The 16,908-nt window shown below is 37.5% G+C and overlaps 1 protein-coding gene across 1 annotated transcript in view; it reads left to right on the top strand.

Moving 5' to 3' along the window:
- Ift57 (intraflagellar transport 57) overlaps positions 1–16,908 on the top strand; it is a 61,714-nt gene that overhangs the window by 2,938 nt on the left and 41,868 nt on the right. Inside the window, exons 3-5 of the mRNA XM_008841424.3 lie at positions 1,084–1,202; positions 2,587–2,677; positions 9,897–9,965. Of these exons, the coding sequence (XP_008839646.1) occupies positions 1,084–1,202; positions 2,587–2,677; positions 9,897–9,965 (279 nt within the window). The remainder of the gene's footprint in view (positions 1–1,083; positions 1,203–2,586; positions 2,678–9,896; positions 9,966–16,908) is intronic.

Genomic DNA, 16,908 nt, shown 5'->3' with positions numbered 1-16,908 from the left:
ATATATATTGCATATCACTATCTCTAAATTTGTTTTCAAGAAAATCTCAGAATGTTTGGTATTTTGACATGAATATCACCCTCTTTTTCCAGAGTAGTTACATTTTTCTTAATTTTAGTAAGTCTCAGAAGTAAATTCACAGGTGGTTAGTTCTTTCCCTGAAAGAATAAGAGTTACAAAGTTGAAACCCTGTAATTTGAAAAGGAACTCTGATTTAAGAGGACATGATGCTGGATGTCAGTTATACTTTCATTTCTGACTTTGCTAGAGACAGGCACTAGGCATTTTTTGTTATATATTATTAATTTTTGACTAATGAATCACAGTGTCCTTAAAACATACTGGTTTAAAAAATATATTTTACCCAGCAGGTAGTTTTATTGCTTTTTCTCACCTCAAGGAGATCAGTGATTTGTTTTGCTGCTATGATGCCATTGCCTTTAATTTGATACTTTTAAAAATAATGTATCTGGGGCTGGAGAGATGGCTCAGCGGTTAAGAACTCTGGTTGTTCTTGCAGAAGGCCCAGGTTCGAATCTCAGCACCCACATGGCAGCTAACAACTATCCATAACTCCAGTTCCAGGGGATCTGACAGCCTCTTCTGACCTCTGTGGGCATTGCATGACAAGGGTGCACTTACCTACATGCAGGCACTACACACATACACATAAAAGAAAAAGGAAAAAAAAAAAAGAAAAAAAATTATCAGTATTTTCCTTTTTTTTTTTTTTAAAGTGTATCAATGGATTAAAAAGACAAGATATCTTTCTAAGAAGCAATATAATTATAGTTTTTTGTTTTTTGTTTTGTTTTTTTTTTTGTCTTTTTGAGACAGGGTCTCCCTGTAGCCCCAGCTGTCCTGGAACTCACTATGTAGACCAGGCTGGCCTTGAACTCACAGAGATCCGCCTGCCTCTGCCTCCCAAGTGCTGGGACTACAGGGGTGCGCCACCACGCCCATCTACTTTTTAAATCATTTGCAAACCAGAACAATGATACATGTGTTCCAGAGTTCTTTGCTGAAAACATCTTGACATTTGGAATATAACTAACTTGAATGATTCCTTGCTTATCTTTTCAGGGGCGGACTGCAGATTTTCCCCCTTCAAAGTTAAAGTCTGGCTATGGAGAGCACATATGCTATGTTCTTGATTGTTTAGCTGAAGAAGCACTAAAGTATATTGGTTTTACTTGGAAAAGGTAATTATTGCCCCACAGATAGTATTAATTTTATGTGCTAGCATTGTTATTTTTCTGAAGTACAGAGCTGGTTAATTAAATTGACAAGAACTGACTGTTCTAAACTGAAAATGGCACAGAGATGAAGAAAACTCACTCTAGACAAAAGACAGTACCTCCAGTTCTGAGGTAGCATTAGCTAGGTTTGTGCCTCTTCCTGTTCATATGTGGTTATTAATGGCTGAACTGTGACTGCATTCTTGCCAGTTTACGAAAACTTTTTAAAGTTCTCTTTGTGCCTACATTTACTTAAAACCCGCAGCTGTAGTATGTGTGTCAAGGAACTGAGAGCCTCCACGTATAAGATAGAATAGAAATTATAGTACCGAATGGGAGCTGTTTCCCTTTGCTTAGTGGCTGGGAAAGGGTGACACTAAAGAAGCCACCAGCCTTCTTGACAGCTTCCATTGCCTGTCCGCTTACCTGAAATGCTTTGCTTATGTTTGTATAGTATAAAAATCATTTGTTTACAGGTGTGTCTTTGTTACCACAAATCTTGAATTTCCATATGTACTCTATGGTACTTAGCATAGTAATTGCTGTATCACATATGTTCAATAAATGAAATCAGAAACTATTAATTCATGTAAATTATGATTAAAAACATATAAATTCATCTTTTGAAAATTTGGATTATTGATAGGTTGGAATGTAGAAAATTCCATGAAGTAAAACATGACTCAGGAGTGAATTCTAGATCAGTGCAAACTTCTGGAGGAAGAGGTATATATTATTCCCTGTTAGGATATTAACATATATGTAATTACATTCATGTAAATAATCTACTCTCTCTTAATAAGTATTTTACTTTCTCCTGGAATATTTTTTGTTATTTTAAATATTTTATTAGCCATCATGTGGGTGCTGGGAATCGAACCTGGATCCTCTGCAAGAGCAGCCGGTACTCTTAACTGCTGAGCCATTTCTCCAGCCCTATATATATTTTTAAATTTATTTTTGTTTTTGAAAATATTTTTATTGAGCTTTTGTATATTTCATACAACAGTTCTTAATCAAATTTAGATCTCTTCCCTCATCCATGCCCTCCCCACCAGACCTCATGTATCTCACCATGTAATTATAGTACTATGTTTGGTGAAATATCATGAATATATGTCATGGGTTAGTTATGTGTGTGTATATAGGTGTATATGGGTTGGATAACTATATATAGTCATATTGTAAATGTATTTATTAAATGTGGAGGTACATATTTTTGTTTTTGCTTTTTTACATTGAAAATTTCAGGAAGAAAACGTCAGAGCCAAAAAGATCTTTAATGTTCCCAGTATACAATTTTGTCTTACTAAAATTTCATTACTCATACTAAATCTCATTCTTTTAGACCATTATACCCAGTGGAAGAATTAGAAGAAGAGACTGTTCCAGAAGATGATGCAGAATTAACATTAAGTAAAGTAGATGAAGAATTTGTGGTGAGTATGAACCATCTTATAGCTTTGCCCTTGGCTTCCTTCCCTTCTCTTAATTCCCCCACTTCCATTTTTTTCTGGAATATTTTAATTGTTTCTAAATGCATTGCTATTATCAGTCCTTCAAACCTTTTGTTAAGTTAGTGTTCATGCTCTTTAATCAATTTAAGCAGAAGTTCTTAATCTGTAATAAGTATATACCACTATTTATATGAATAATATTTTATTAACAACTATTCATGATCTTAAATAAAGCATAACTAATAAAGAATTAGAATAGAAAAATAACACTCAATTCATCTTTGGCTGTATATGGTGGTGCACACCTGTAATCCCAGTATTTAGGAGATAGAGATTGAAGAATCTCAAATTCAAGGTCAGTGTCTTCTACATAGCAAGTTCTAAGACAGTTTGGGCCACGTCAAGACCTTATTTCAACAAAACAAAAGCAAAGCAATAAAAAGCTCTAAGAATTTACAATTAATGCATTCTCCTTTTCAAGAACACTGTTTAAGGAATTCCTTTAAATTTCTCAAATTAAGATGAATACTACCCCATTGAAATTTTCTTAAGATGCTTGTAAGTGACCAACATTATTTGTTTGGCTCCACCTGCATCTTTTCTGTACTTAATTTCCTGTGCATGCTATGAAGCTAAGTGATGAAGTCTCTACAACTGACCATGCTAGTAAGACAATAGGAACAAAAGAGTTGATTTCTCACAGTGATTCTTTCTTAGAACTAGAAATGCATTGATCCAAATAGATTATGTATTCTATATTTCAGTTAAAGCTAGTATAAACTGTAAAGGTGCTAATCGCTGATTTATTTAATATTTAAAGTAAAAAAATAAATTAGGGTCTGGTGTGGTGTTGCTGTGGTGCGGCGGGTTACGCGCTGCTACTCCAGCTCTTGGCTGGGGTGCGCGGATTTCACGCACCGCGTTGCTGTGCGGGTCCCTGGCTCTCCGCAGCTACCAGGCGCTGGCGACTCTGCAATCGCTGTCAGCTGCCGGGCGGGTTCTCTTCCAAGCTGCCGGGCACTCCCTCTGTGCACTATCCGTTGGCCACCGGATCACGAGGGGAGATGCAGGAACGGCTAAAGCAAGATCTTCCCGAGTGGTTATTATGTACAGCCCCCTCCAGGGAGATTGTATCATAGGCGCAGTGAGACACAGATACAGCTCCAGACAAGTTCAGTGATACAGCTCCGTTTTATTGGGGTGAAACCAGAAGATTTATAGTGTGGAGGCAGTAGCAAAAGCCTTAGTTGATAGGTGCTCCTAGGATGCCCCATTTACATGTGGCGGTGGGCTTCTATCAGGCTGTCAGACAATGCCTGATTAAAACCTGGTAGTTTCTGTGCCAGAGGTCATGTATCTGTGACGGGCACTTCAAAGGTGAGCCAGGAAGAGAGCAGAAGGCGCCCTGCTAGAAAGGGGAGTCTCTGCATAAAAATTCTGAGCCCCTTAGGCTATCCGGACATGGAGAGACTGCAACCCAAACAACAGGGGTCCCCAACACAACTCTGTAGAACAGTACCATGAGTGAAAGAACCCTTGTATTGAAAGCTCCCGATGTAACATTTCAAACCCATTTCAAGATAAGTTCCAGGACATCTGGGGCTATAGGGAGACCCTGTCTCAAAACAAAATAAAACAAAGACAAAACAACAAAAATAAAAATAAATAAATAAATAAATTAGATTATAGCTAAATAGAATATTTTAGAGCTTATTTATTTATAAACAGTGATAGGAGGATGACAATTTATATTTTCTGTTACAGTTAACTCTCATCATGACCATAAGTATTTAAAATATATTATAAAAAACAAAAGAAAAATACCAGCATATTAGCATTAGTTACAAATGGATAGAAGAAGCCATGAGGTGGAGCATGCTTTTAGTCTCCACACTTGGGAGGGCAGAGGTAGCCTGATCTCTATGAGATCTAGGACAGCCTGGTCTCCATAGTGAGTTGCATGCCAGCTGTGGCTATAGGAAAACCCTGTCTCAAAATGACAAAAGAGAGAGAGAGAGAGAGAGAGAGAGAGAGAGAGAGAGAGAAATGGATAGAAGCATTATGAATGGTTCTTTTTAATAAGTTTTTGTGTTTTCAAATTTTTTAATGTGTATTTTATCAGCAGTGTAAAGGAATACTTTTAACCATGTATAAAATACATGACTCTACATGACTTTGCTACTTGTTTTCTGAGGCAGGGTCTTACTTAGTAGCCAGGTTGTCCTGGAAAACTCCCTGTATAGCTCAGACTGGCCCCACGTTCTCAATCCAGACAACTGTAAACTAGTCAGTTTAAAACAAATATTTTTATGAGAGATGATGAGCTGTCTATGGCACTAACAAGGCATTAAATATTTTTAATGTGATAATTTTAAAAGTGAAGGCAAAAATTTGTTCATTGATTCTGCACATGCTTATGGAAGCCTGTTGTACAGCAGGCGGTAGGCAAAGCTCTGGAAGTTCAACGTGTTCAAAAGCTCAAGGCCAGGAAGATGCTCTGTGTCATCCTAGAAACAGAAAACCAGAGTTTCTAAGTAAGAGGGAGTGTATTTTAAGATAAACTGGGATGATAAATTGGAGCTTTTTTTTTTTTTTGGTCTTTTTGAGACAAGGTCTCTCTGTAGCCCCAGCTGTCCTGGAACTCATTATGTAGACCAGGCTGGCCTTGAACTCACAGAGATCCACCAGCCTCTGCCTCCTGAGTGCTGGGATTAAAGGCGTGCGCCACCACGCCGGGCTAAATTAGAGCATTTTTAAATTCAGATTTTCTTCTTCAACAGATTTTCCATTCAAACTCAGAAATTAAGTCCTGAGATATGGCCAAGTTTTCATCTATTTACTTCGATAATTCCGTTATCTTTGTAAATAAGTACTTATTAGTTTATCAGTAGATACTTGATCCTAGTAAACCAACATTTAACTTCAAAGATGTAACATGAAAGTACTATTCAAAGGGAGAAAAAAAGTCTTTACTCATCAGGGGAAAAAAATATGAAGACAGAAGGCATGGCTGATTTTGTGCATTGTTCTAGTTTTTGTGCAGGACTTGGTGCATAGCAGGTTTTCTTTGAGCGTTTGATGGTAAAATCTCTGGATATTGTGTAACTTTGGCACACACCTTTAATCCCAACACTTAGGAAGCAGAGGCAAGTGAATCTGTGATCAAGGGCCAGCCTGGTCTACATAGCCAGTTCCAGGATATCTGGGGCTACAAGGAAACCCTGTCTCAAAAACAAAAACAAACAAACAAAATATAGTTAATTTTTGTCTTAGAATCTTTTAAAGATGAAAGCAGAATTATTGAGGTTATAAAATTAGAAAAATAAACTAGGAAGCCGCCTCTGCACACTTTTCTTCCCAGCCATGAGGTAAAGACCACTGCAGGCCTCCCTGGCAAGGTGCCTCTGAAGAAGCCTTGAAGCCCTTTCTTTTCCTCATGTCCCTTGGCTTTCTTTCTTTTCTTCCTTATCATCACCATGTTATTCTGAGACCCTCTCTTCCTTCTCCATCCTCCTTGCTGAAGTAAGCTGGGTTAGTACCCAAAGCCTTGTATGGTGTCTATTGATCCTGTCACTGGGTTTTTAGGGTGGCTCAAGGATGGCAAAGGAAATTTCTGATAAGCTTAGGCTATTATCCTCGAGAAACTAGAAACCTTTAGTTTTAAACTAGCCAGATAAAAATAAGTCACACTGGTAATTATTATTTTTAAATTGGTAATGACAGAGTATTCTCATCTGTTTTATGTAATCATATCCTTAGTAACCAGCAGGAAGAGAGAGAATTAAGGTGCAAATTACACAAGAATGTGGTAAGAAATTTTGCCTTCTGAATTACTGAGATAAATTATTGGGAATCCTAACTTACTTTAAAACCTTTACTTCTTAACCTGTTTATATTTGAATTCATTTTGAATGTTTTTTTCATAATATTTAGTAAGCTAAGTCCTTTTTCTATGTATTAGTTTAGATCCTCTAGAACCAGTAGGAGACATAGCCCTTTAGAGAGAAAGATTTTTTTTCTATCCTTGAAGTGTTAATCCAGAGCCTCACAAGTGCCAGGCAAGTATTTTTTGAGCTGAGCTTCAGCACCTTTGTATTTTGAGAAAGGATTATTCTAATTTACTCAGGCTTAGGCTGACCTTGAACTCACTATGTAGCTCAGTCAGCATTTAAACTTTGATACTCCTGCCTCAGTCTCCTGATTTAGTGGAATTATAGCCTTATACTACAGGATTGGCTGAGAGAAAGTTTTTATAGGAAATTGACCACGTCATTATGGGGCTGAAAGTCCCAGATCTGCATTTGACAAGCTAGACTTGGGAGAGCTGATGGTGTAGTTCCAGTGTGAATGGAAGACCCTAAGGAGATGCCTGTAGCATAAGTTTCCTTCTGAATTTTATGCCACAAACAAGAAGACTGATGTACTGTTACAAAGAAAGGCACAAAGAGTAAATTCTGTCAGCGAGCTCATTCTACTTGGACTTTACATAGGTTGAATGAGACCCAGCCACATTGGGAAAGGCAATCCTCAGAGCACATTCCAAATAATATTTAACCAAATATCTCAGCATGCTATGCCAAGTCGAATTAACACATTGAATTAACCATCACATTCCATCAGCTTGGCACATATTAACATCCTTTTAAATCATATGTAATTTTCAAATAAAGACAATAGCATAATCATAGTCTCCCTAGCATGGTAACAGTTTTCCTACTTAAAATAAAGGTTACCTCTTCTCCGAAAAACAAGGTAAAATCCGTGAGTGATGTCTATTCTCTTTGGTATCTTGAAACTTAGTGCTTTGATGTAAAAATGGCATAATGACAAGAGTCAACATATCTTACATTTTATGTTAAAAGGATAAAGAAGGAAAGAAAACAAATGTTTACAAATATATATTCATAGTAAAATACTAAACAAATACACATGACAATGCAATCATTATTTCCATCTGATCTCGTAGTTATAGCCTGTTTAACTACTTTCATTCACTGCCCATTCTGTATTCCCTTTGCCAATAGCAAGCACCTCAGCCTATTGGGCTTTTTTACCTGGAGTGACCCAAACCTTCACTCTTAAAGGGTCTGGGCCATCAAAGGTCTTGCCTGATTTGGTCATTATGGTTTTCCATCGACCTTAACCACAGGACAGTACCAAAAAATTCTCCAAAAGACTGCCTGGACCCCAGACTTACTCTTCATACCTCTATTGTAGAGTGGTAGTCTGATTTCCCCAGGCAGCCAGGATCAATCATTCTAGCCAGCACACTAACTCTCCTCTTTTCTGTTGATTCAGAAGTATGAGGAACCCAAAGTGGCCAAGTAATATTGCTAATATCTAGTTCAGTAGAGTCACTCTCGTGTCTGCTAGTAGAAACATTTTTCCATCTGGAACTACGACCTGTAGGATAAGGGAATAAGGTCACATGAACCAGAAGCAAAGATTTTGCTAGTGAGTTACTAGAAATAATGGTGCCACGCCCACTTGAACCCCTCCATTCCTGGACCTGTGAGTCCTGGTTACAGGAGAAACAGCACCATATACTAGATGATTCATGTTGATACCCACTATTAAAGCTTTTTCTTGTTAGTGTTCAAGGGAGTACAAATATTTGTTGATCATCTACGTAAAAGCATCATAACATTATTTCCTCTCCTACCAGCATTGTCATTGTCATTTTAATGACGTACTCAGGTTGTTAAGTAGTACAAACACAGACTAGGCTAAGCCGCTTTTCCAAAGTGTGCATATTTGCTTGACTTAATATGTAAACAAATCAGTTTTGCCTGTACTAGTGTGCTCCATTACTCTCCACTTCAAGAAAATATTGCCTGAGTGTATAGTCTGTATTTGTACTGTTCCAGATATTACTAAAAGTTTCCACTTCTCATATCTTACCTAATGACCCCACTCTCAGAGCTTCTGAACTGATCTGGAATAGAACTTTAGAATTTGCATTCTAACAAATTCCCAAGTGATGCTAATGTCAGTGGTCTCAGAACCAGTTTGAGAACTAAGGGCTTACATGTTTCTCAAGTCTGAAGGTAAGGATTGTCTTTGAAATCTACCAGTGCAGCCTTGAACAGTTCTATTTGTGAAAGTGTTAACCAGTCAACACTCACTTTTTGGTTTGTTTGTTTGCTTCCTTGTTTGTTTACAAGATCATATGACTTGAGGACCAAGCTCTCTTGGCATTGTTAGGATGCCCAGCGTCCTTAAGATTGAAGTATTCTAGTTAAATTTGTCTCATCTTCTGTGTCGCTTGTCACCACAGTGACATTTGGAGAGAAAGGGAAGCTCATGTTTGCTTTGTGTGCTAGTAGGGCCTGCTTTGTATTTTCTGAAGATTAGGGAGCAGATTGCCTCTCAGAGGTCTTCCTCCTTCCCATAGCCCCACAACCCCACAACTAGGTGCTCCACGGATTAGGACCAGTCAGGAGTCTCCCTGAATTACCCTTTTAAGTGGATGTGAGGTCCATACACCAAGCATTGCTGTTAATCATTTCCCTTATTAAGCTTGAACACACAAAAGATGTAAAAAGTGCATGGTCAGGGTTGGAGAGATGGCTCAACAGTAGAGAGCACTTGCTATTCCACAGGATCAGAGGTCAGTCCCCAGCACCCACATCAGGTAGCTCACAGCTGCCTGTAACTCCACCTCCAGGAGACCGGATGCCCTCTTTTGGCCTTTGTGGGTATCCACACACATGTGGCATGTATATACACGACAGACACAGACACATAAATGTAAACTATTTTAAGTACACCATATAGTTAGTCCCTGGAACACGTGAAGCTGTGCTGTGTCCTTCAGCCTTTCCTGTTTGTCCCTTCAGTCTTGTTGCTCAGAATTTCCACAAGCTCCCGCCACTGTTCGAATGGGCCACGTGGGACTTCCCTTCCGATTTCATGTTTCTCTGTGCTCTGCAGTTGCTCTTCCCCCTCCTTTTTTTCTCTCCTCCTTTGTTGATGTCTGCAAAAAAGGCCCTATTTAAATAGCACCATCAGAACTTCAAAGAACATAGGAGCTGTTAATAATGTGTTCTACTCTATGCATATTTATTAGGCTTTTAAATATGCTTTACTGAGTTAGTCTTTATAGTAAGCTTAGCACAACTCTGTATTTTATGTATATGAGTTGGAAATATATATTTCAATTATAATTTTGATAAATTTAAAATATTTTTGTTTTTCAAAGGAAGACGAGACAGATAATGAGGAAAACTTTATTGATCTCAACGTTTTAAAGGCTCAGACCTATCGCTCGGTAAGTGTCATTGGATAAACCAGGGATCAACAACCATCAGCTTGTGTGTTCTGTTGCAAACCAAATGAATAGAAACCATTTGTCAGACATTGTTTTGTGTGCCACTTGCAAAATAGTTTTGGAATTTGTCTTCCTACATACAAAATGCTACAGTTATAACAAATATAAATATCCATAAGGGTGAGTGGGGTGGCCTCCCACATCTAGTGTGGAAAATCAACATACTGCTCCTACTACAAACTGAAAACAATTTATTTGCCTGACGGCATCTTTAATTATAGAAAGCTATAAGTTATTTAAAATTATTTTCCATTAAAATACCCATGAATGAATGTTTTTATTTGTAGGAAAATACTTAAATTATATTTCTTTAAAATAAAATAAATTTCTATTTAGTCAGATATTACTTTAAGACAGGTTTTTCCCTTTGTTTTAATTATGAAATAAATCTAGTCTATAAGAGCGTGCTGCCAACAAGCTACTGCAAATGTACACATGGAATTTTTGCATTTTTATGTGTTTGTTACATTTCAATAAAGTCTATACTACTATGTACCTTGAAGGAAGTGCAGATATAATATATTCCTATTTGTCCTTGATTATTCTTGTTTAAATCCTCAAAACAAGTTTGATTCTAGATTTTGTTTTATATGAAAACTTCCCTGATCTACTCCAGATGATCTCTGTATATATTATTTACTGTTAATTTTCAGTAGTTATCACCTCTGTGTGTGTGTGTGTGTAAGTGCGCGCAAGTGTTACCTGACTTGAAGTGAACTATAGTACTGTGACTGACTTGCTCACCTGTGTGACTTTAGAACTTACTAGGATTCTAACCTTGGGAAAATTTCTAAACTTCTTGAGTTTTATTTTCTTCATCAGTAAAATGAAAATATTAACAATTTCATAAGATTTTTATGATTAAGGGAGTTATATATAAAGCATTATAACAGTATTGTCTATCACATAAAAAATGTTCACCGCATGTTGGCTAAATTCATTACCAATCTTTCCCCCACATTCCCCTCTCAAATATGATTTGTAAGTTCCTTCATAACAAGGATAATTGTCCTTTTTTATATTTCTCATGATGTAAAACAGGAAGTACTGAATAAATACTTTTTAAATGAATGAAGGGATTGTTATTGATCCATTAAAATTATATAAAATAATGTTAACATTTATATCCAAATGAGTAAGCTCCAATTATAATAATACCTTAATTTTACAGACCATAACTTTCAAATTATTTTACTTACTGGTTTTGTGAAGTATTGTATAAATGTTATTTTTAATATATAAACATTAAAATTCATAACCTCATGATAATTTAAATTTTTAAAAGCTAATAAATTATACTACTGAATTTAAAATGTTTCTTCAAAGTTCAAGTCTTTTCCCCTTTCTGTTTCATGGTGGGTGTGATGGAGTTTAAGATTCCTACCTGGAGCAAGAGCTCTGTGGTACTCATATTGGTACAATGTGGGTGTTGGAGATGATGATGACACCTGCTCCTAAAATAAACACAAAGTAGAGATGGACCCACAGCTACTCTTGGAAACTCCTTTATGCTACTAACTTCTATTAATGGAGTAAATAGAGGCTTGTGAAGGTGAAATTCTCTCTGCACAAAATAGTTTGCATATTGAGAAGAATGAAAATAGTTTAATTTGCTTCTGCCACTAATTTATTGTGATTAAGCTGTATGAGAATGGGCTTTCCTTCCACATGTGCCTTAAGAATCACCTAAATAGAAAAGATTACAGAATGTGTGTCCTTTGGAGTTAAACTATGTGACTGTTTCCCCAGAGGGAGAAGCCTGAACACCAGGTGTTTGTGGATGGTCAGCCATGAAGTACTAATGAGACAGAAAACCCTTTCATATTTGAAAAACCTGGCAGGCTTATACTATTGCCCACCAAAACCATCTGCCTGAGACAGCTGTGACTAACTTCAGCTTATGATGGCTCAGGCTGTTCTTTCCCAAGACAGAATTGCTATATAGGTTAGTAACACAGATTTAAGATTTTATGTTTAATGCAGCAGGTGGACTCAGTACAGAAGTACCATTTATCTAAAGTTGATCTAGATGAATTTTAACCACTACAAGAGTGATACATACAATGAAGGAAACTGATGTGCTAAATGTGTATGTGACTACAAGCACAGCAATATATGGGTTGCGGCAAACCTTCCTTCCCCAGGACTTTGAAACAATAGGTGCATATGCAGTGCTTCCCTCTCACCCTGCTTTACTTTTCTTCACAGACTTTACTTTTCTTCACATTCTGTTGTGTTACTGATCTATTCATTGTCTCATCTCCAGAATACAAACTCCTCTACACCAGGAGCCCCTTTACTGCATTTCAACCTGTGCCTGATGTGTAGAAGCTACTTGATAATCAATAATATTGAATTAATTCATGCTGAGTACATGCTGTATTTGTAATTTTATAGGCAAGGTGTCATTGACTCTTCATAGAGCAAAGATCTTTTCAGTGATTGCTTTTGTGTGCCATTGTACGGAATACAGGGATAAAGCTACATATATTTACTTCTTTCATTAAATAAAGTGAACTCTAGACGTTGGAAAGTGTGCTTTAAGTATCATAGTAGTTCCAGGATTTGGAAAAATGCCAGTGTTTCACAGAGTTTTGGTGAGAGGAAACGAGATGAAATACAGCTGAGAAAGACATGTGGCAAGCTATGCTCTCTGGAAGCAGGTAATGAGAGGGAATTTAGAAGCAAGATGCTCACTTCATTAGAAAGATGGTTGTGAAAGAGAGGCTAGAAAGCAGAAACGGCAAAGAATTCTGTGATCCAAGTTGATCCAGCCTAGGGAGGAGCTCTGGAGGAAGGCCCTGCTTGGCTTGGGACCTGGAGGCTGGCTGCCCTAGGAAGGCCGCACTTTAGGAAGAGACAAGCTGAGCATGCTGACTGAGAGTAGGAGGCTGTCAGCTGCCCACCGTCCCTACAGCTTGGTAGTAAGCCCTTCCCTGAAAGAGGACCTGGTGACCCAACCTCTTTGGTACAGTAATATATGTGAACTCGAAGAATAGGTAGAGAGATGCCAACTGCCCATGGTCTCTGTGAAGGACTGTCTGAGCAAATCATAATATAACAAGTGTTTTTCGAGCACTGAAAAAAAAAAAAAAAACCTGAAGGCACTTCCTATGGATGATTGATGATTACAATTATGAAACAGATTTGTTTTGGAAGTAGGTGCTGCTCAGAACATTCATTTAGAGATTTAGGAAAATATACTTAAAGCCATTCTTATTATTTGTGTTACCCATATAATTTTCTTATCCCTGATTATGAATTTGCCAAGCATACTTTTCAGGAACCAGCTGTAATTAATGATAGGTATGTCATCTTCCAAAATTTCATCTATAGATTAATTATTTGAATTTTGAAATAGCCTTTCTTAGAAGGAGAATTTTATGATTTGGTATTCGACTTCAAGGATAGACCACAGATTCCTACATTCTCTGATTTCAGTGATCTTAAATCTGATATTTAGCTAAAAATCACTGTGACAGTGGCCAGGTGGAGGACAGGCGTTCTGAATTAAAGTTCTTACAGTTGGACAGGATGTATTGATGACTGTGAGCACAGCAGTATGTCCAGAGATGTGGGCAGTGGACAGGGAAGGAAGGCTTGCATGGTAAGGTGTCAGCCAGATGTGCTGGTCATTTCTAGTTCCATGTGATGTCTGTCATTTGGAAAAAGTACTGCACATTCATGGTGGCTCTGCTGGTGCCCCACCCAGCAGAATCAGCCTGCATGGTACAGATGTGTCACTCTCCTCCCCCAATGAAAAGAGATGAGAGAGTGCTGTGTGCATTCTGAATTCTATTTTTAAGTGCCCATCACTTCATTTCAAAACATTTTTTCAAACATGCCATAGATACTATTCTTCCTTGAGATGCTAAATTTGAGGTTTTAGAAACCAAATCCTGAGTTATACAGTATAAAACCAGTCTCTCCAAAGGCTTAAACACAATTGGTTTTTAATTACTTAGAAAAAAAAGCCCTCATTGTACTAAGAATGAGAGACTTTTTAGCTTAAAAAGCAAATGCTGAAAGAAAGTAAAAATAAGGCTTAGAATGAAAACTTCAGTTTTTGACTGTTGTACAGGCAGTTCTGCAATGTTATAATCAAAGTAGGAAGAAGGCGGATTTGCTCTGGTTAATGCTTTGAGTACTTTATATTTTTTTCATTTTACCTTGACTTACACCTTCTTTCTGGACAAAGTGCCCTTTCTGAGTAAGACAGTAGGAAAAAGCCCTGCTTTACAACATAACTTGCCTCATAGCTTCCCAATGATTCCGATTCTGGCTTGAGAAAGTATTTCTTCTTTCCTTAACCATTTGAGTGGTAGGCCTGTCTGTGTTGTGAGAGAAGGCTATGGTTGATATTTCACCTGAGAAATGATTAAAATACCTCACATTTGAGTGTGGTGGAACCTTATAGCTGAGTAAATGCTTTCATTTCTTTGGCAGCTAACCTGTACCACCCCATCAGTTTTACACCTACAAGTGAATAGGAAATGAAGGCTAGAGAATAAAGCTCACTTTCCTCTGCTTAGGAGGCTCAAATGCCAGCTCTTGCTGGGTATTGAGGACAGTTTTGCATGATCTTTAGTGTAGCTTTTGAACCCGCACTTGAAGAAAGATCCTTATTTCTATCCTGGTTTCCTTAAAAATTTAGCAAGGAATAGGGAATAAGGACTTTTCAAGGTCCTTTCCAGTTCTGAGTCCAGACCTTCAATATAGATACTGTGACCAAAATAGCAGCTGTTGATAAAAGCCTGACTGGATGCTGCTAGTCACATGACCTCCCTGTGACTCTGCTTTCCAATTTGTGATGTGGGGACACGATTCTTTCTGGGCTTCTTTTGAGATTAATATACCCTAACTTGGACAGACTGCACCTGGCATGGTGCTGTCTTATCTTGAGAAATGTTCACCTTTCCTGAAGGCAGGAATCAGCTATTGAGATTCTTACATGCAGTAGGAGAACTAAAACAGCATGTCTCCCTCCATACAAAGAAGCCTTTAGCATGCTATGGGTTAGAATTTATCAAGAGGCTTGCATCTCAGTGCTAATTATGAAACCCTGGTAATGTCATAGCATTATTTTCATAATCTGTCACATAGATTATTACTGGCCACTAGACTAAATTTTCTGTCATGTGAACTTTCTCCACCAGAAATGACACAGGAAAATCTAATGAAAAATTTGATTTATTTTTAGGTATCACCTGATAATTCTTATAAAAATGGATATGTTTCATTTCTTAAATCAACACTGAGTATTTATTCTATAATGCAGCATATTAGATAGGCACCCAGAAACCCAGAAGCTGTGCATGTTTTCAGTCCTCTGTAACCTTGTGCTTATCCTCAACCACTTCTGGAAAATGTTAGAGTGTTGAATAGCTGATTCATCTTCATCCAAGACATCTAAGTCACCATGACATGTAGATGCTACCTTTAAAATGTGTCTCATTTTCATTCCTTCAGCTGTCTTTCAAGGCCAGGTCCTCTTTATCACCTGTCTGGACTTTATAACAATAACATCTTAAATTGTCTTTCATACTTACCCTTCAGTCCCATCCCTGTCTCTATTCCAAAGTCACATTACCCTGATCCTGTATCTGGCTTACAGGTACATGACTCTTATAAGGTCATTCTGAATTCAGGAACTTTTGAGGCATTTTCTGCCTACAAGTCTATGTACATAGATTATGAAACAAAATTTTTGGCCAGTCTCAAGGTCCTTTGCAATGTGGCAACTGTTCGTGCACCTAACTTGGTTTTCTCTACAAACCCTTGTAATTCAAGTTATGCTAGTTCTCTCCTCATCTTTCAAACATGTGACCACATCTCCCATCTCCCATGGAATTGCCCACCCCACAGGTGCATATGTGTGCAGTTGCATGTGTTTGTCTATGAGTGTGGAAGACAACAGACAACCTTGGCTGCCATTGTTCAGATGCTTTCTGCCCTTTTATTTGGAGACAGGAGTTTTGGACAGGGTCTCATATAGAGCAGGCAGGTCTGGAACTTGTTCTGTAACCCAGGCTGACCTCAAATGCATAATCTGATTGATTATCACCCCAAGTGCTAGAATTATAAACATGTCTACCACACCTGGGTAGAATGTTTAATCATGACAGTACTTTAAAACTTATCTCAGTAGGTATATAAGTTGAGCTCTTCAAATGAACTTAGGTTTATCCATAAGGTTGTAATTTGTTTATGTGTGTGTAAATATTTATATATATATATATTTGTAGAATTTATGCACAAATGCATGTATATGGAATATAGCCTCTGTTTAGATCTTTAACCATCTCATTAATAGTTCCGTGGAACAGGAGAGATCACCTACTGGCACAAAACTCTGTGAAGAACTTGAGCACTGCATATTTGATCTTGAACTGACTGTGATCATGGTCCCCACTATTTGAGCCCAAGGGTACTTTATGGGATGGTATAGACTTTTATCTTCAATTCTTCCTTTAACAGCGAGGATCTCTTCTCATTTCATCAGTTTCTCCTTGTATCTAAGACTAAATTTTACTCCCATTAAGTGACCGCAAGTGCCTAATAAGCTATAAATTCCTTGCAGGTGGGAATCAAAGCCTTTTTCTTTCTAAACCAAGTGCAGCACCTTGGATTCTTTGAATGTTACAGGAATTTAACAGATGAATTATTGGTTAAGCTAACTGATTATAAGTAGGACTATTAGATAATTTATGTCTCTTTCATAGCAGTAACTGAAAAAATGCAATTTCCCCAGAGCTGTGCTTGATCTTAGTTGATAGTGTTTCATAGAATGATATAAATTTTGATCATATGAAAACAGAAGTTTATTTTTCTTTTATTAATAGCTCTCTATAAAATTTCATTTGTTAAATGGAAAAACAATTGA

This window comes from Nannospalax galili, unplaced genomic scaffold, assembly GCF_000622305.1.
Source record: "Nannospalax galili isolate Female #2095 unplaced genomic scaffold, S.galili_v1.0 scaffold261, whole genome shotgun sequence".
NCBI lineage: Eukaryota > Metazoa > Chordata > Mammalia > Rodentia > Spalacidae > Nannospalax > Nannospalax galili.
The sequence above is the reverse complement of the archived record's forward strand: the minus strand, read 5'-3'. Positions and strand labels throughout refer to the sequence as shown.